This window comes from Leptodactylus fuscus, chromosome 2, assembly GCF_031893055.1.
Source record: "Leptodactylus fuscus isolate aLepFus1 chromosome 2, aLepFus1.hap2, whole genome shotgun sequence".
Lineage (NCBI taxonomy): Eukaryota > Metazoa > Chordata > Amphibia > Anura > Leptodactylidae > Leptodactylus > Leptodactylus fuscus.
Genome location: NC_134266.1, coordinates 214992807 through 215009689, shown reverse-complemented (window position 1 = coordinate 215009689; position 16883 = coordinate 214992807). Strand labels below are relative to the sequence as shown.

The 16883-nt window shown below is 40.9% G+C and overlaps 1 protein-coding gene across 1 annotated transcript in view; it reads right to left on the bottom strand.

Annotated features, from left to right (window-relative positions):
* Positions 1 to 16883, bottom strand: part of RB1 (RB transcriptional corepressor 1) — a 145687-nt gene that overhangs the window by 92613 nt on the left and 36191 nt on the right. Inside the window, exon 17 of the mRNA XM_075265521.1 lies at positions 15572 to 15771. Coding sequence (XP_075121622.1) covers positions 15572 to 15771 — 200 coding nt within the window. The remainder of the gene's footprint in view (positions 1 to 15571; positions 15772 to 16883) is intronic.

Here is a 16883-nt window from a genome sequence, read left to right as displayed (position 1 = left end):
GACAAAAAAAAAAAAGAAAAAGTCCTACATGCAGGATTTTGTGTCTGAGCAAAAAAAATAAAACGGTTTCCAGGTGGAGAGGCTGCGTACGGACACTGAATGGGGTTTAAAGCTGACCACCCTCAAGCTGTCCTCTATCCAGTTTCCCCAGGGTTTAGGACAGTCACCCCAGAGCGGAGAGCGGCGGTAGTGTGAACTCAGCCAGACAGAGTCGGCAACTTCTTCCCCACTCCACAGTCCTGCAACCAATAATATCTAAACTACCTGACTAATACTGTTTGCCTGACCACTGAAATATTGGATATAATAACCTGTGAAGGTGTTCCAGGGTGTCTGGCACAAAGAATTTTGTACCAGGTCCTTTAGGTCCTGTAAGTTGTGAGTTGGGGGCTCCAATAATTGGTTATGTTTTTCCAGAATACCCGACAGATGCTTAATATGTCTGAGATCTGGAAATGTGGATTTTTTTTATCATGTCCCTTAATACATTGAAGAATATTTTTTTCATTATGAACAATACCTGAAAGAGGCCGCAGCTGTTAGGATACAGAGTTCTGCTTAGGCTACCACAATGTTTAGGTGGGTGATGTATTTAAAGTAACACTTAAAGGGATGCCAAGGTTCTCAGCAAAACATTAACCTGATAATTGCATTGCCTGGGTCATATTGTCTTCTTTCCTTGGGCAAAATAATTTGCCCAAGGAAAACTAGAAAATAGTTTGTGTTTCTCCAGCAATGGATACAGGGTGTTTGTTCTATGATGTTTTTCAATTCACATGTCAATGCCTGTCCGCAAGGTTCACCCAGTGGTTTTTGTTTGGACCTCAGTGGTCACATGGGTCATGCAGGGTTGTAACACCATGTGCCCAGATGAGGCCCAACCATAGGCCTCAGATGTCCCTGAAGATGGTCAGGAGCATCTAAGACAGCAGGGAGTCACGCTAGAGCCCAGGAGAGGTAAGTAACACAGTTTTTTTTTTAATGTCTGATAATCTACCCAGGACCTCCGCCTATTATACTCTGGGCCTGAAGGACGTCCAAACGAACTGTAGGTAGAACCTTGGAAATACTGTAATAACCAAATCAAAATAACCAACATGAATTTGTTTATGTTCAGTTTTGGTTATTTTTTGATCAATCACCAAGTCCTAGGAGGTGGTCATAACAATGTGACTCAATTGTGCATTATATAATGGGGGATTCAGCCTCTAAATATAATGCATATTCTTGAGCGAAGATCACAATACGAGGGAAAACTCGAAAATCCCTTTACTGAAAATTTATGGCATAATGTCTGTGGTGGAAAGGCGTAAGACACTATGCCACTATGGAATGATTATTGTGCTCCACATTTGTGCTGATCAGGATCAAAAGGATGCTTTCAGCATTATTGTAACCTTTATAACACTTTGCAACAGAAAAGAAAAGCAATATTCATCCTGAACGATGAATGATTTAAAAAAAATATATACATATATAAGAAAAGAAGGATTTTCTTTTTGGGTCACTTTGCCTCAAAAAGTTGTATGCATTATTTGCTAGAAAAATACTTTTACTATACATGACCTGTAAAATAAAGGTGATGTCAGGTATGCTACACGATGAACAGCAGAAAATTTATGGAGAAAAAAAAAAAAAACAATGCTGGCAATTATAACCGAAATTATTTTTCATGGTTAAGCCAACATATTTCCACAGTTCATTGCGCAGTCAAAAAGTAAAAGGTCTGCTGTTCTTGGCTTCATCAGTACAATGTGCATGTTGTTGGAGCTACCAGAGAGGAGTCCAGAAAGAGTTAACAACATTTAGTCAAGTTACAGGAACCTCAAAATAGTACCATTTAAATATTACACTCATCCAGAAAAAACAAGCCCTCAAACAGCTACATCGATGTAAAATAGTTCTGGCTTTTAAAGACAAGATAATGGAAAGAAACAAAAATAAACTGCCCTAGATTGGCTGCATCCTTAGTAAATGGGAGTAACAATCTCTCATTACCTTCCTATCAATTTGGTTAGACATCAGATTTTGATGGAAGGACAACCAGTATCTCTCCACTTAATGTTTTCTATTACATAAATAAATTATATATCCTACTAATATTATAAATGTTAAAGTTTCTGTGTTTGGATGTTTGTTCCTCAATCACGCAAAAATGGCTGAACGGATTTGAATGAAATTTGGCACATAGATTGTAACCTCGATTAACACATAGGCTACTTTTTATCCCAGTAAATGACATGGCTTCACGACTGTTATGAATTTATGTTCACATACTATATTACACTGCTCCTGCAGCAGCTTATCTCAGATCCCAGGTCTCTTATCTCTCTGTGTAAACACACACTAACCCTCAGTGAATTCTGTACACACATTTGCATATTATCTGATCTGTTCCAGGCAATGCTCACACACTAGATGGGAAAACACCTTTAATCCAAATTGTCAGTTTGCTACTTTTAAACATGCCGGGAAAAAGAAAAACTAATTTGTTGCAAAATTCTAAGGCAACGACAGCTATGAAGGAGCCAGAGGTCAACAGAGTTTTCCTCAAGTGGAGCTGATGGGCATCATCAGCGCCAACAACACGTTCATTATATGGTGTCCCAGCGAGCTGCTGAGATGCCGGAACAATCACGGGCACAACGCGAGGAATACATTGAGTGGCAGGCCAGCTTAACAGCTGCCAAGACGCCCGAGCAGGTGGATCATCAACGCCAACAAGACACTCATTATATGGCGTCCCAGAAAGCTGCTAAGATGCCGGAACAATCACTGCATTGAGTTGGCAGGCCAGCTTAACAGCTGCCGAAACACCCGAGCAGGTGGATCACCAACGCCAACAACACACTCATTATATGGTGTCCCATCGAGCTGCTGAGATGCCAGAACAATCACAGGCATAGCACAATGAACGAGTTTGGCGTCAGGCCAGGTTGACAGCTGCAAAAACACTGGAGCTGGCGGATTATGAAAGCCAAGAACACGCTCATTATATGGCTTCCCAGCAAGCTGCTGAGATGCCGAAACATTCACGGGCACAGTGCGAGGAAAGAGTTCAGCGGCAGGCCAGCTTGATGGCTTCCGAAACGCCGGAGCAGGCTGATCATCAACGCCAACAACACTCTCATTATATAGTGTCTCAGCGAGCTGCTGAGATACCTGAACAATCACAGGCACGGTGTGAGGAACAAGTTCAGCAGCAGGACAGCTTAAGAGCTGCCGAAAAGCCGGAGCAGGCAAACCATCGACGCCAGCAATTTTCTGAATATAGGCAAATCATCGATGTCAACAACATGCAGATGAAGTCGCGGGCAGAGACACACACACACACACACACAAAAGACATACAAATACACGGGTGCAAAACTGGGCAATTCTTATAGGGCCACTACACAAACAAAAAATGAAATATACCCGTGCGAAGCCGGGTCCTCCTGCTAGTATGTGTGTATATATATATATATATATATATATATATATATATATATATATATAGTCCTATGAAAAAGTTTGGGCACCCCTATTAATCTTAGTCATTTTTAGTTCTAAATATTTTGGTGTTTATAACAGCCATTTCAGTTTGATATATCTAATAACTGATGGACACAGTAATATTTCAGGATTGAAATGAGGTTTATTGTACTAACAGAAAATGTGCAATATGCATTAAACCAAAATTTGACCGGTGCAAAAGTATGGGCACCTCAACAGAAAAGTGACATTAATATTTAGTAGATCCTCCTTTTGCAAAGATAACAGCCTCTAGTCGCTTCCTGTAGATTTTAATCAGTTCCTGGATCCTGGATAAAGGTATTTTGGACAAACAATTCAAGTTCAGTTAAGTTAGATGGTCGCCGAGCATGGACAGCTCGCTTCAAATCATCCCACAGATGTTCAATGATATTCAGGTCTGGGGACTGGGATGGCCATTCCAGAACATTGTAATTGTTCCTCTGCATGAATGCCTGAGGATTTGGAGCGGTGTTTTGGATCATTGTCTTGCTGAAATATCCATCCCCGGCGTAACTTCAACTTCGTCACTGATTCTTGAACATTATTCTCAAGAATCTGCTGATACTGAGTGGAATCCATGCGACTCTCAACTTTAACAAGATTCCCGATGCCGGCATTGGCCACACAGCCCCAAAGCATGATGGAACCTCCACCAAATTTTACAGTGGGTAGCATGTGTTTTTCTTGGAATGCTGTTTCTTTTTGGACGCCATGCATAACGCCTTTTTTTATAACCAAACAACTCAATTTTTGTTTCCAAAATGAAGCTGCCTTGTCCAAATGTGCTTTTTCATACCTCAGGCAACTCTATTTGTGGCGTACGTGCAGAAACGGCTTCTTTCTCATCACTCTCCCATACAGCTTCTATTTGTGCAAAGTGCGCTGTATAGTTGACCGATGCACAGTGACACCATCTGCAGCAAGATGATGCTGCAGCTCTTTGGAGGTGGTCTGTGGATTGTCCTTGACTGTTCTCACCATTCTTCTTCTCTGCCTTTCTGATATTTTTCTTGGCCTGCCACTTCTGGGCTTAACAAGAACTGTCCCTGTGGTCTTCCATTTCCTTACTATGTTCCTCACAGTGGAAACTGACAGGTTAAATCTCTGAGACAACTTTTTGTATGCTTCCCCTGAACAACTATGTTGAACAATCTTTGTTTTCAGATCATTTGAGAGTTGTTTTGAGTAGCCCATGATGCCACTCTTCAGAGGAGATTCAAATAGGAGAACAACTTGCAATTGGCCACCTTAAATACCTTTTCTTATGATTGGATACATCTGGTTATGAAGGTCAAAGCTCACTGAGGTTACAAAACCAATTTTGTGCTTCAGTAAGTCAGTAAAAAGTAGTTAGGGGAATTCAAATCAATAAAATGATAAGGGTGCCCATACTTTCGCACCGGTCAAATTTTGGTTTAATGCATATTGCACATTTTCTGTTAGTACAATAAACCTCATTTCAATCCTGAAATATTACTATGTCCATCAGTTATTAGATATATCAAACTGAAATGGCTGTTGCAAACACCAAAATATTTAGAACAAAAAATGATTAAGATTAATAGGGGTGCCCAAACTTTTTCATAGGACTGTATATATATATATTAAAAATGAAACAATTGCATTTACTTAAAAACCAAAAATCATTTAAAAACTAAAAAGCGTAGAATGTTTCAAGCAATACAGTTCCTCACTTGTCAGGAAGCGAAACAGAACATCTTAAGCAAGCTTTCCTTTCAAAATCACTAGAGCCTGCAGGAAGTCAATACAATGGTGGGGATAGGCCATTACTTTAAAACGATGTCTGTTGTTTATGTCAAGCAAGCTACGGATTTAACCTTATGCTTTTTAAAAATGAAAAGGTTACCAAGAACACATAAGACTGTCCCCCAACCACCCATCCCCCCACAATCATAAGCTTAAAAAAAAAACCTTGAAGACTTACACTAGGATCATGTCTGTATTTGAGCACCCCCGAATGAAAACCTAATCCGTGCAAAAAAAAACAAAAAAAACAGTTACCCGCAGACCCTATAGCCTAGGGGGGGAGGTGAGACCAAATTGAGGGTAATGCTTAAGCAAACAGGACCACCTGTTGCATCAACTATCTAGTGGAGCGAAGACGTCAGAAGAGGTCCTTATCAGGAAGTGAGTGATCTGCCTGCCCATAGAGAACTCTGAAAATATTTCTGGAAACGGAACGTCACCAATACTGCCCCACCCTATCATACTTACATGTCTTCCTGTCCAGACTTCCCTTCTACGGGACAGCTCCTCTTGTTCTTTGACTCTGCCAGCACATATGCGATAGTCACGGCCTTTAACTGTAGCCAGGGACTCCATCTCTTCTGCGAAGGTGTCAGAGGCACCTCTGGCCTGCGCACATGCCGGGAGAGTCAAAGAAAAAAGAGCTGTCCCTGCAGAAGGGGAGGCTGGACAAGAGGACAGGTAAGTATGATGGGGTGGGCTGAGTTAGTAAGTTAGTTATTTGGAAAGGGCTAGTAGTGGGCGGGATAAGAATGGAGTGTGAGGGAGGGAGAGAGGGAGGGAGAGATGAAGGGGAGGGAGGGAGAGATGAAGGGGAGGGACTGAGACGGAGGTAGTGTGAGTCAGTGTACAACTACCATTATGTATTATATAAGATACTAGGAAGCAACAACACGTAAACAAATGCAGAAGATGCCAGGAGCTCCCAGAGAAACCCAGAAATCACTCAAAACACTGCTAAAAGGTATTTGGGTGCCCTTATTAACCCATTAATAGCATTAAACAGATTTAAAAAAAAAAAAAATTTACCTGGAAAACCCCTTTAACCCTTAAAACCACATATTGGTGGCGTATAGTGGAGGGCTAAGAAAGCTACATTACATTATGTCAACACTGTATGGAAGGATTATTTCAGCATTACGGGGATGCTATTTTGAAGTATTAGGCTCTATTAGAATATGTATTTAGTTTCTTTATTTAAAGGGAAAAAAAACCCCACAAACATATCCCATAAAAGAACAATGGGGAATCCTTTAGAATGGCTCCACCCCTTTGGTGAAGGCTATCCTATTTTCCTTAGGTGTCATCTTTTCCCATGCATGAGATAAAAGAAGTGAAAAGGCTATGTTAAAATTGATGTATCCTTACTCAGAAAACCTATGCCTAGGATTGTGATTTAGCATTTACTTCCACCATAAAAACTTCTTAATCATCCAGAACAGTTAGGCTGGGTTCAGACAGGGTTTTCCGGACTGTATTTTGACGCAGAATCTGCGTCAAAATCCTGCTCCAAAAAACGCCTCTCATTCACTTCAATGGGAGACAGTCATTTCCTTTTTCCACGAGCGTTTCCTCCAACTCACAGAAAAAAGAAGCGACATGCCCTTTCTTCAGGTGGATTCTGCAGCTGATTCAGCCGCAGATGTCCGCCTTGCGACATTCATTTGGGTCTAATCCGGAGTGAAATACTGCGACTGGATGCCGGTGCACTGTATGCATTGCACCGGCATCCAGTTGCAGCTAGTTGTTTTTTTGGACCAGATTCTGAGGCAGCCTCTGCCTCAAAATCCAGTCCAATGTACCCGGTCTGAACCCGGCCTTAGTTGTTCAGTCAAATGAATGTTAAAACACAACTACATCACAATACAAAAAGAGTCATGTGATAGTGGACTATTTTTCCCCAGCAGTACCATTATCTATTTTGCAACCTATAGTCTACTTATGAGTCAGGGAGCCTTGCTATTTTGTTTCACAAGCAAAAACAATCATGTGACTAAACAGGATGCTGTGGTGTAGATTACAACACAAAACAGGTAACATACAAGAAACCTGCAAATACTCAGTCATAAAATTACTGCCGCACAAAACAATGAGAACTTCCAATGTCTCATATCTCTAAAAACTTCCCATTTTTTCGTAGTTAGAAAACCTCACATTTACCTGTTTGAGGTGGAGACCTCACGATGCATAAACAGCACAGCAAAAACCATGGTGGTGTACAGTCCCTGCAGAAACACATTGCAGAAAAATACATGCAGTGGAAATGCTGCGATTTCCAGAACAGTCGTGTTTCTTGGAAGTCGCAGCATGTCAATTATATCTACAAAAATACCAGCAGTTTCCCTATAGGTATCATTGAAGCAGAAAGTCTGCAGAGGAAAACTCTGTGGACTTTCTGTGGAAAACGCTGCAATGTGTTTGCCCTTGCTTTTTCTCTCAGCGCTTTTACGCTGCGACCCGCTACATGTGGCGATATCCTGACTGACAAAATTGTGACATGCATCAGTTTTTTAAAAAAAAAGGTATATTATAAATAGGATTCCACAAATACGTTCTTTTATTTTGTGGTTCCATTATTAAAAAGAGTAGCACCATAAAACTTGATAGCACCCTTTCCACAAACATTTCTCTCGTAGAAGGTTATCGTATTATATAGTATTTTCACTATATACTGCCAACTGGACAAGCATGATAAGAAAGCCCATTACATCCTACAATATGTCAAATACGGGAAGATCTTCATATCGTGGAAAAACTCTACTCTAAGGCTGGTCTTACACGGCCATAATGTAAGTCCGCAAATGGTCCGCAATTGAGGGTTTTCAATTGTGAACCATTTGCAGACACATTATATTCAATGCGGCCTCTTACACTAGCGGATATTTTATCCGTGGTGTGCCGGGCCGCAACCGTGGTCTGCAATTTATAGGACATGTCCGTAATGGCCATGAATTGCGGCACTGCACGGACTCGCCCATAGAACTCTATGGGCGAATGCAGCAAGACACGGACGTTTGTGAAGTGTATGTTGCTGATCAGCAACCAGTGTTGCTGATCAACAACTTGCGGACCGTACATTCAATACTGTCGTGTAAGACCAGCCTTAGCAAAAAAAAAAAAAAACAGAACAGTTTTTTGTAACCCTATTAACCCCTAAAGGAAACCTGCTCATGACCTGAAATCCACCTACACTGCCCCCATAAAGTTATGCAGAATAGTCTTGTAAAGATGTCACTTTTTAAAAGGTCAGATTCGTCTTAAAGAGGACCTTTCACCATATCTGGGCACAGGCAGTGTTATATACTGCCAGAAAGCTGAATTCAGCGCACTGTCGGCTTTCCCGATCCGTGCCCGGTGTAAAGCGCTATCGGTCCCGGTACCGTAGCGCTTTACAGTCAGAAGGGCGTTTCTGACCATTAGCCTCGCGGCGCCTATCGCGCTGTGCTGTGGAGCCGGGAGGAACGCCCCCTCCCTCTCCTGATAATGCTCGTCTACGGACAAGCTGTGTGAGCAGAGGGAGGGGGCGTTCCTCCCGGCTCCACAGCACAGCGCGATAGGCGCCGTGAGGCAGAAGGACGTCTCTGGCTAATGGTCAGAAACACCCTTCTGACCATAGAAGAGCTACAGTACCGGACCGTAAGCTCTTCACACCGGGCACAGATCGGAAAAGCCGACAGTGCGCTGAATTCAGCGCACTGTCAGCTTTCTGGCAGTATATAGAACTGCATGTGCCCGGATATGGTGAAAGGTCCTCTTTAAAGAAAAAAATATGTTTAGATCTTTAAGTAAACAGTAAAAAAGTATTCAAGGATGAAATCAAGGGGTTATCCACTTTCTACTACTGGTGGCCTATGCTTAGGCCATAAATAAGAATGAAATACAAATAGAGATGAATGCAAATATGGCTAAGTTTTTGGAAAGAGGGTCTAGAACATAATTGATGTGGCCATAGTCAGAAAGGATGGATGTTGTAAACAAGCAGAGGGTAAAATTGTAGATGGCAGGTATCTGCCACTGAGGTGGCTAATGTCAATGGGGTAGGTGACTGGAGTGTAGGACTGGGATTTGGGTGTTGCTGCAGGTCCACTCCTATACTCCAGTCCTGGTGTTGCTAATGTGAACCTGGGGTACAGCCATTAAGCAGGTAAAGCTGCCAGAGAACAGAGTGAGGTGGAACACAACTAGGCCGTCTTTGGATACAGATCCTGTTCAGCTTCTAGACACACTGCAAAGGGTGAGGAGATCTTTAGAATTGTTTATGTGCCCCTGCCATTGAGGATGGTTTATGTTACCTGTTTTGTTCATTGCTGCTGAAGTAAGCTGTTTTATGTTGGACTGTCAGAACTGTTTCCAACAAAACTTCACGTGTGAACTGTAACCTATGCTTCTGTGGGCCTGACTTACATGGTAACAAGCCCATCTTGAAGGTCCAGTGTTTACAATGGTTTATATTAGAAGTGAAAAGTTACATTAGGATGAACCTGTGTACATAAATGTAAGTGACCTATGCATGCCAATATAAGGAACTCAATGTCTCATACTGAACTAGAATTTAAATACCACGAAAAAGTGTCAGCGCTGCATATAGCATGTTAATAGCTCGTATTTTCATTAACATTACATCACATACTATAAAACTGTATGATCTTGGCCACAACCTTATAATGTAAATTCCAGTCCGTCACATCCTTAGGTGCTTATCCACTGGTTCCAGCGGCGTTAGAATTATTTCTCTAGCCTTCATCATTCCGAAGCACTAAGAACAGTTAGCTTTGGTGTCTGACATACTAACTAGACACTGTAATGTCAGGTGAGTGGTAACAAGCAGGAGCAGGGAAGAGGTGCCACTCTCTGCTCTAAAAGTCTGAGGGAGCATTCACACAGGGTAACACGGCGCCGATTCTTGCACAATAACTCGCGGCAGGCTTTTTTATCCATTGATTTTAATGTGTTACGCGCGCTAAACCGAACCCATTGAAGTCAATGGGATTCTGTTTTGCAGCACTGAATCTTAAGCGAGTTATCGTGCCAGAATCAGCGCCGCATTACATCGTGTGAATGCCCCCTAACTGCAGCTCCTGAGTTCTGAGGTGTCACTCCCACTTGACATTATAGCAGGTGACAAAACCACAATGCTTAGGAAAGGTGGGGGCTAGAGAAAACATTCTGTGCTGGAATCAGTGGGGAGGAGCCCATTAAAAAATGAAAAGCAATCAAGTTGGTGGATGCCTTGAAAGGTCCTCTTTAAATAATGGGCATGTGATGTTACAATTTCACATATGATATGTTATGGACCATATCTTCCTGCTGCAATAACAGCTAAACTTCAGAGGTTAGAGAAATTGAACCCGAAATAACCAGTTAATTGCTGGGGTGAGATTTGTACAAGAGTCAATGGTACAGTGGGTGGTATAAGGGGGTAGGTAAGGTTGCTCCTAAGTGTGGGCAGAGATATTTTTTGTGTGTGGTCATAAAAACTTAATACATTTGTAATAAAAAAAAATCTGATTATAAAGAAAATACATAAGTAACATTAGTACAGCATATTACAGGCCTCTATATGAAATTACAGGCATAAAAGGTTACAATGGAGACCATAGTCCTATGTAATATTAATGCAATGCAATATTAGGCTTCTGTACAAGTCAAAGGTCATATAATCTAGTATATGGTCATAACCATGAGCCTTTACACTTTAATTGCCCAAGATCCAATCCTAATTATATACTGTGTATTCTAATAACACAAGCACATATGCAGTAACTGTGCAGGGTTTGCTCTATGGGAGCAAGCAGGAGAACGTTTACATCTGCTATTTCCTACTGTACAAATATATCCATGCAGCTTTAAATTCAGACTAAGAGACTCTGATCACTGTTAAGCCACATGAAAGTAAAACCCTTTTTTGCTCTTTGTATGAAAACATGTTAGCCATAAACCAGTCTGCACTTTGCAGGCACTGGCACTAGCTATGTTGAGCTGGATACTTTCAATTTTACAATTTTTCAGTTTCTTTTTCCCCAAGAGAGACACAACAAGTAACTTATCTGATTTATTATCAGTTGGAACTTTTTTACTGGAAACCTGCAGGTGTTTTCCTTACAGATAAATTAAACCAATAAACCTTCAGAAACCAATGTATGTTAAGAGTCTGACCTAATATGAGAAATAGAGCAAAGGCTGAAACACTGAAATAAATAATAAAACAACTCACCTGATAAGTTCCTTGTCCCAGTGCTGGATGCCTGAGCCCCATCATATCCAATCCTTGCTACACCAGAAGTGATGACATCCCATACATTATCACCTGACTATGGCAGCCAATCACTGGCCTCAGTGGTACAGCATAAACAAATGGCACATGACATCACAAGATGATGAACAAGACATCACCACTGCTGCCGACACTGGAAAAGGAGAGGTCTATATTTTTTGCTTTTAATTGGACTACTTCTGTAATGGAGTTTTCAAGGAACAAAATACTGACAAACTATCCCTAGGATAGGTACTCACTAGCACATCAATGGAGGTCCTGCAGCCAATCCCCCCCCCTTCACCAGCTGTTCAATGCAGCAGTGCCAGGCAGAAATGGGGCAATACCAGGCACAATCACTATATAGTATACAGCTCTGTGCTTGGTAAACTGTAAAGAGTCTGGAGTGCTCAGGTGTCGGAAACCCCAACTATATGATATACTGATAGCTCATCAATGTCATAATCCTGGAAACCCCTTTAAGTATAATTCACATATTGAGTTACATTTGCATTTATTGTTTAGTCTTTCTGAAAAGTGAAAAGTGAATTATTTATCCCATTTCTATTGCATTTCTTTTATTGCAAACCCAGGAACGTTACCCAAGCCTCAGACATAACACCTGCACCTGCTCATTGTTGCCAATCTACATTCCTAGGTATTCACAAAGCAGAAAAAAAAGCTGAGTAGCTGTGAATAAAATAATTAAAAAAAAAACAAAAAAAAACAAAACCTAATTCTTAGTGAAAGCTAATTTAACTGCTTATATTCACTACATATTCAGTATTAAACAATGAACAGAGAAAATGCAATAAAAAATAAAATCTCAACATAGAATGTTTTGGGACACTAAAACACCAGCATTTCCTTAAGGGTCAGTTCACATGTGAACCGTCCGCGCGGGTTTTGACACAGAGAGACGTCTCTCTCTGGTCAAAACCCGCCTGCCGCGACCATCGCGGTTGCGGCTTTCTCCTCCTATGTCAGCTCAAATGAATGAGCCAACACAGGAGGGTGCTGCCGCTAGGGTGCTGAAGAAAGGGCATGACGCTTCTTTTCTCCGCTAGCAGCAGCCCGCCGCTAGCGGAAAAAAGAAGCCCGGCGGTCTGCATAGACCACCATTGTAAAGGGGCGGATTTTGAAGCGAAATCCGCTGTCAAAATCCGCCCCTTTGCCCACGTGTGAACTAGCCCTAAGGACTGTGGTCTAGTGTCGCAAACTTTCCTTTGGAGAAGTCTGTCCTAGGTGTGTAATAAAACCAATCCTGAGGTAGAGAGGCTTACCCCCGGTGGTTTAATCTGCTTTTCATGTATCATATCACAGTTCAAAGCAGGTTGTCCAAAACTTTATACTGATAACCTATTCTTAGGATAAGACTGTGGAATGGGTGAAGAACATAGTCACTCCTGTCCATGTGTGGAATTAATTCATGTTGACTCCATATTGGTCTGTAACTATATGTTTCTTGGCAAGTAAACTGAGCCTTTTCAACTGTTACCCTGTCTCCTTTGCCTTTATTAACACCTATCAAAGGCACCCCAAATTGCCATCACATGGGAGACCAGTAGCAAGGAGTACCATGTGGGACCCAACACATTACTTCAGTGTGACCCCTCATCACTAAGCTAGCATAGTGCCTATAAGAGGATTTGGCACAAAAAGGCCACAGTAACTAAGGGGGCGTTCACACTACCGTCGGTGTCCGACAGGTAGTGTCCGCTCAAAATCTGGCACTGACATTAGGAGCGGACACTAGCTGTGTCCGTGACACCTGTCATTTATTTAAATGGCGATCGGGTGCGTTCTTTTGCACTCCGTGCCCTTCCTTCCCTGTCCGCATGTAAAGATGTCCGACTTCTCAAGCGGACAGAAGAACCCTACATGTTGGCGCCATCTTTTTTGTGTGTTTGGGTAGGGAGCACCTCTGGTCTGACGTACAAGTGTTTTTAAGCATTTGACAAATAAAGATTTTCAATTTTATACACGGGGATGCTGGATTCTTCACAATTTTTTTTTATCTTGAGCCTACTCCTGATTACACCGTATCCACGCTGCTGGGTCTCTGCACATCCCATACATTTCTTTTAATTCAATGTTACCAATGTACCAATTGTTTATATCATTAAGAATGCAAATCTATTATGTGACCTACTTGGCTCCCTTGCATTTATGAACTGGGGTATATTGCTGTATAAGGCAATGGTTGATTATAATAAAATTAATAAGACAAATTGCAAATAAAATAGGTACTAATGTACTGTATATGGACACAATAAAATTGTATTCTAGTGTGTCATCTGTCAGGAAACAGATACAAATATAGACATTGCCTTTTGCTGGCCATATGATTTTTTTTGCATACTGTCAGTGGTTTAAAGACTGCAGCTAGAACTTCCCACATACTTAGAAACATTCACGCTCAATAGCTAACCTAATAATATCTAGTACTTTACAGCACTTTACACCGGATTCAGAGTCTTCCTGTAAGGTCTACATAAATGTCAAGAACAAGCTAAATATTAACACCCATGTAATTGCTATTTACCTGCGCTCTTCTATAGACACGCTCCAGGAAAGGGCGTGAAAAGATATTCATCACGTTTAATAGCGTATGCTGTCCAAAGGTAGTATAATATAATATATATATATATTTATATATATATATATATATATATATTATATATAATACTGATATATATATATATATATATATATATATATATATGTTCTCACAACATACTTGTGGCATATGTTCATAGTGAATTCTGATACAAAATTGCTGTACAAGCAAAGGCCACGATAATGCCTGCAAAGGCTCCTGTACACTTTGAAGTCAGTCTTATGTGTTTTACTAGGAAACGAAAAGGGAACACAAAAAATGAAAAAACCTGCTGCAGGTTCTTGGAGCTTTATTCTCAGGACATTTAGGGTAACCATTTTATCCTGAACTGATAAATCAGCTGCCCACACGACACAACACGTCTTCATGCAAAAGGTATAAGTATCAATAATAGTTTAGCAAGCAAACACTGGTATGCCATATGCACCACACAAACACATAGGACAGTGTGTACAAAGTCTGCAGGTGCTACTGATAGGCTGAAAAGATACGGTGAAAAGAAAAGTACGGTAACCAAAGCAGAGATAATCCACACGTAGTCTATATGGACTGATAACATCATGGACTCTACCCACATTAATGTTCAGACACTTTTTACCTACTTATTTTTCCTTGTTCTACATTTATCAACAGTAAAAATGAGTGTGCCAGAAGTAAAATGTGACTGCACCTCCAAAGAACTGCCTGAACGGGCAGAAATAAATGGAAGTCAATAACATTGTAGTGGAAAATCGCATGTAATGCAGATAAACTGTACTGAGGAGACAACGGGATTACATTATTGTAGCAGGAGAATGCTCAGGTTTCTTACCATGGTATACCTTCTATAAAATAGACTAAGCAAGGGTGGTCAAATTTCTTAATAGCAGGGGATGAAAACATGACATACTGTAGTAATGTGAACACAATGAAAGAACCAAGCAGGCTGGAAGTAAATCATGGTCTCCAATGTCTTACCCTGACTTTTACATTGAGATGTATGCATCCTAGAATTATTAGAATGGTACGTTTTAAAGAAGCAGTCCAGCAAAAACAACTTTTTCCCATTTCTAAATGTATATTACCCTGCTATTCCAATAGATCACCATCTCTGCTTGTGATCAGATACAATCAAGACACCTTCCCTTCCCATGACACTTCAGCACAGTATACAGTGGCAGCTAGAGACAGTACCATCTTTCTGCCGGGAAACAGTAGTCATACCCTTCTTTATATATTCTCCTGAAGAAAATCGAAAATAACCTAAACCTGTCTAATTATCAGCCATAGGAGTTTATACCCCACTCCAACATTTTCTACACTGAAGCTGAATTCTTCCAGTACTGTAGCAAACATATCTATCTATATTGGCAATAACATATGTTTCTATAGAATTACACATGCACATAAAAAACCTTCTTTGTATAGTAACTTACTGATTGCCAGGCCAAGCACTCCATGATCATGTGTTCACAGCGCTCAAGGTGTTTGATCATTTCTTTTGTTAGACTTGGTTCTGCTTTAATAAAGCTCTCTATCACTTTGAAAAAATCAAATGCTTTCTGCTCAAAGACGCTGAGAATCCACGGGAAAGATATGGTAGTTTCTGAATTTGACAGGCTTTGAAAAAGATTTCCTGGTATAAAAAAAATAGATGAAGAAAAAAAAAGAAGAGATAAGAAGAGCATTAGAAAGAAATTTATAGATGAGATTTATGAGCACTAGCCAATTAAATAAGTCTCTTATAATACACACCAAAACAGAAGAAACACAAAGTTCCAGAAAAGGCATTATAGGCTTCAATATTGTATCCCAGTTGTTATGCAATGGACTGTGTGTAAAGGGAGTCTACCGCCACCAAAACCACTTCGAGACCATTTTCTGACTAGAAGACTCAATTTATAGCAAGAAAAAGTACTGATACCTGTGTCTTATAGCCTGCAGCCAAAAAGGTCTGGCAGTGGCAGACCACCTTGATTTTTAATGATTGAGAAAAGCGGTGACAACATTTTTTGCCCAATTACTGAAAAAGAAATAGAAGTGTGATGGAACACCTCACTTCCTTCCTACCTGGCCATGACCTGTCAGAGCAGCACAGGGTAGGATGAGAGAGGAGAAGAGGCTGAAAGATTGTATCAGCATGGAAAAAAAACACAGCCCTCTCTATGCAGCAGGTCCTCAAAGGTCCCCCAGGTTCAGAAGTAGCATAAATTAATTAAAAAAAAAATCCTAGTGTAGAACCTCTAGCTATGTTACAAACAAGTAACCAGTCACATGTATTTCAGGAGTCTAGACTCACTGCCAGAAGTCCAGTTGAAATAAAAAGTATTTTCACTGGTCCACAATCTATACTGTGCGCAGTAATTAAAGAGATCTTTGTGTCCTCTCACATTAGCAGAGTTACACACCGCTGGAAAGTTGACAGTGAACTGAATTCAGCGCACTTTCAGCTTTGTTCGTATGTTCTACAGTTGCAGAGATATCTGTACCATTCATTTCAACCCCAATAGCCCTGCACTGTCAGACCTCTGCCTTAGCATCCATTTTCACTTGTGGTCTCTGCGTAATAAAAACTGCCAATTTTAGGAGGGCAGCGCTGGGTATCAACTACAGATGATTAAGTCAGGCATGCCCACACAATGGGTGCAACAAACTGCTAATTTGCATAGAGATTAAAGAGAATCTGTCACGTGGATGAAGCATATTAACCCAAAAACACGGTTAGATACAGTAGATCAGGCTATGCGC